This window comes from Acanthisitta chloris, unplaced genomic scaffold, assembly GCF_000695815.1.
Source record: "Acanthisitta chloris isolate BGI_N310 unplaced genomic scaffold, ASM69581v1 C16551241, whole genome shotgun sequence".
NCBI classification, from domain to species: domain Eukaryota; kingdom Metazoa; phylum Chordata; class Aves; order Passeriformes; family Acanthisittidae; genus Acanthisitta; species Acanthisitta chloris.
Window position 1 is genome coordinate 1 of NW_008702720.1, and position 1,248 is coordinate 1,248.

General features: G+C 55.3%; 1 protein-coding gene across 1 annotated transcript; it reads right to left on the reverse strand.

Moving 5' to 3' along the window:
• Positions 1 to 29: 29 nt before the first annotated feature.
• LOC103810409 (activity-dependent neuroprotector homeobox protein-like) lies at positions 30 to 1,244 on the reverse strand (the record flags this gene model as incomplete). Its single annotated transcript, XM_009083303.1, has 1 exon — positions 30 to 1,244. A coding segment is annotated over one exon (1,215 nt), but the record flags the coding sequence as incomplete, so codon positions are not given.
• Between the last annotated feature and the right edge of the window lie 4 nt (positions 1,245 to 1,248).

The following is a 1,248-nucleotide window of genomic DNA, read 5'->3' on the forward strand; positions in this document are numbered from 1 at the left end:
GGGGTGGGTACTCGGTCCCACGGAGCAGCTCACGCCTGCTGGCTGCTCAGCTCCACCCCGGGCAGGCTGCTGTGCATGGGCTCGGCCACGCCGCCCGCCACCCCGAACCGCTCCCCGTCCTCGCTGTCCAGTGCGCTGCTCTGCCACTCCATCTGCTGACGGGACAAGCTCTCCTCCATCTCGGATGAGTTCTTCCACTGTGACTGGTCCTTAGACCAAAACTCTTCTACTTTTCCATAGGAACGATTCTTCCACTTGGACTGTTCTTCATCGCTTTCCGACCCACCCTCCTTGGCCTCCACAGGGGGTTTACTGCTCCCAGCGTCTTCGCTTTGGGAGGATTCATCTGTCCACACTTCCGGTTTTACTTCCAGCGCGTTATCTTCGAAATCCGAGCCCTGCTGGGACCCAGGCCCGCTCTCGGACTGGGAATTGGCGTCTTTCCACTCCACAGCATCGTCCTGGTCGTCCTGGTCACCGTCGCTGTCTGAAACGTCACCTACCAGCTTTGCTGGCTCTTCAGCAGAAATAATCTCTTCATATTTAGAGCTCTCCTCTTGCTTTTGTTCGGACTTCTCTGGAGACTCTAACGTGTTTTCCTCCTTGGTCTCCTTGGCTGTGCTGTCCTCGGGGTTCTCCGCTGCGCCGTCGGCCGAGGGTTTCCCGCCGAGCTCAGCGACGCGCTGGCCAAAGGGGCTGCTGCTCTCGTTGTACTCCTCTTCTACGTTCTCATAGCTGTCTGAGGAACTCTCATTGTCCTTTTCTAAGCTGATTTTTTTGTCAACAGTCTTACTGGCATTGACTCTGGAATTCTTTTCATCGTGGTTTTCAAACAGCCACTCGGCATCGAAATCCATCTCGTGTTTGACTTTGTTCAGTTCTTTCATGTTGAAGCCGAGCAGCACGCCGGGTTTGTACTTTTCACAATCCCTGACACATTTCTTCCTTTTGTTACTGAAGTGAGACGCAATATCAGACTTCCAGAGCCACAAGCTGGCCGCCAGCTTCTCGATCTCCCTCCTGGTGGGATAGGGCTGTTTGTTGAAGTATTTCGTAAGAAACGTTTTCCTGGCTTCGTAAGAATCGTCCTCGTGACCCTTGGGGTCCAGTGCTAGAACTACAGGTTCTTCAGGCTTCTCCTCGAAGGCAGAGGGGGAGTCGTCGTCGTCCAGTTTCCTTTTCTTCATCAGGGGGAAGTCCACGTGCTCGTAGGCGCGTTTAAGCGGCGCGGCGGCCGCGGCCTGGCCC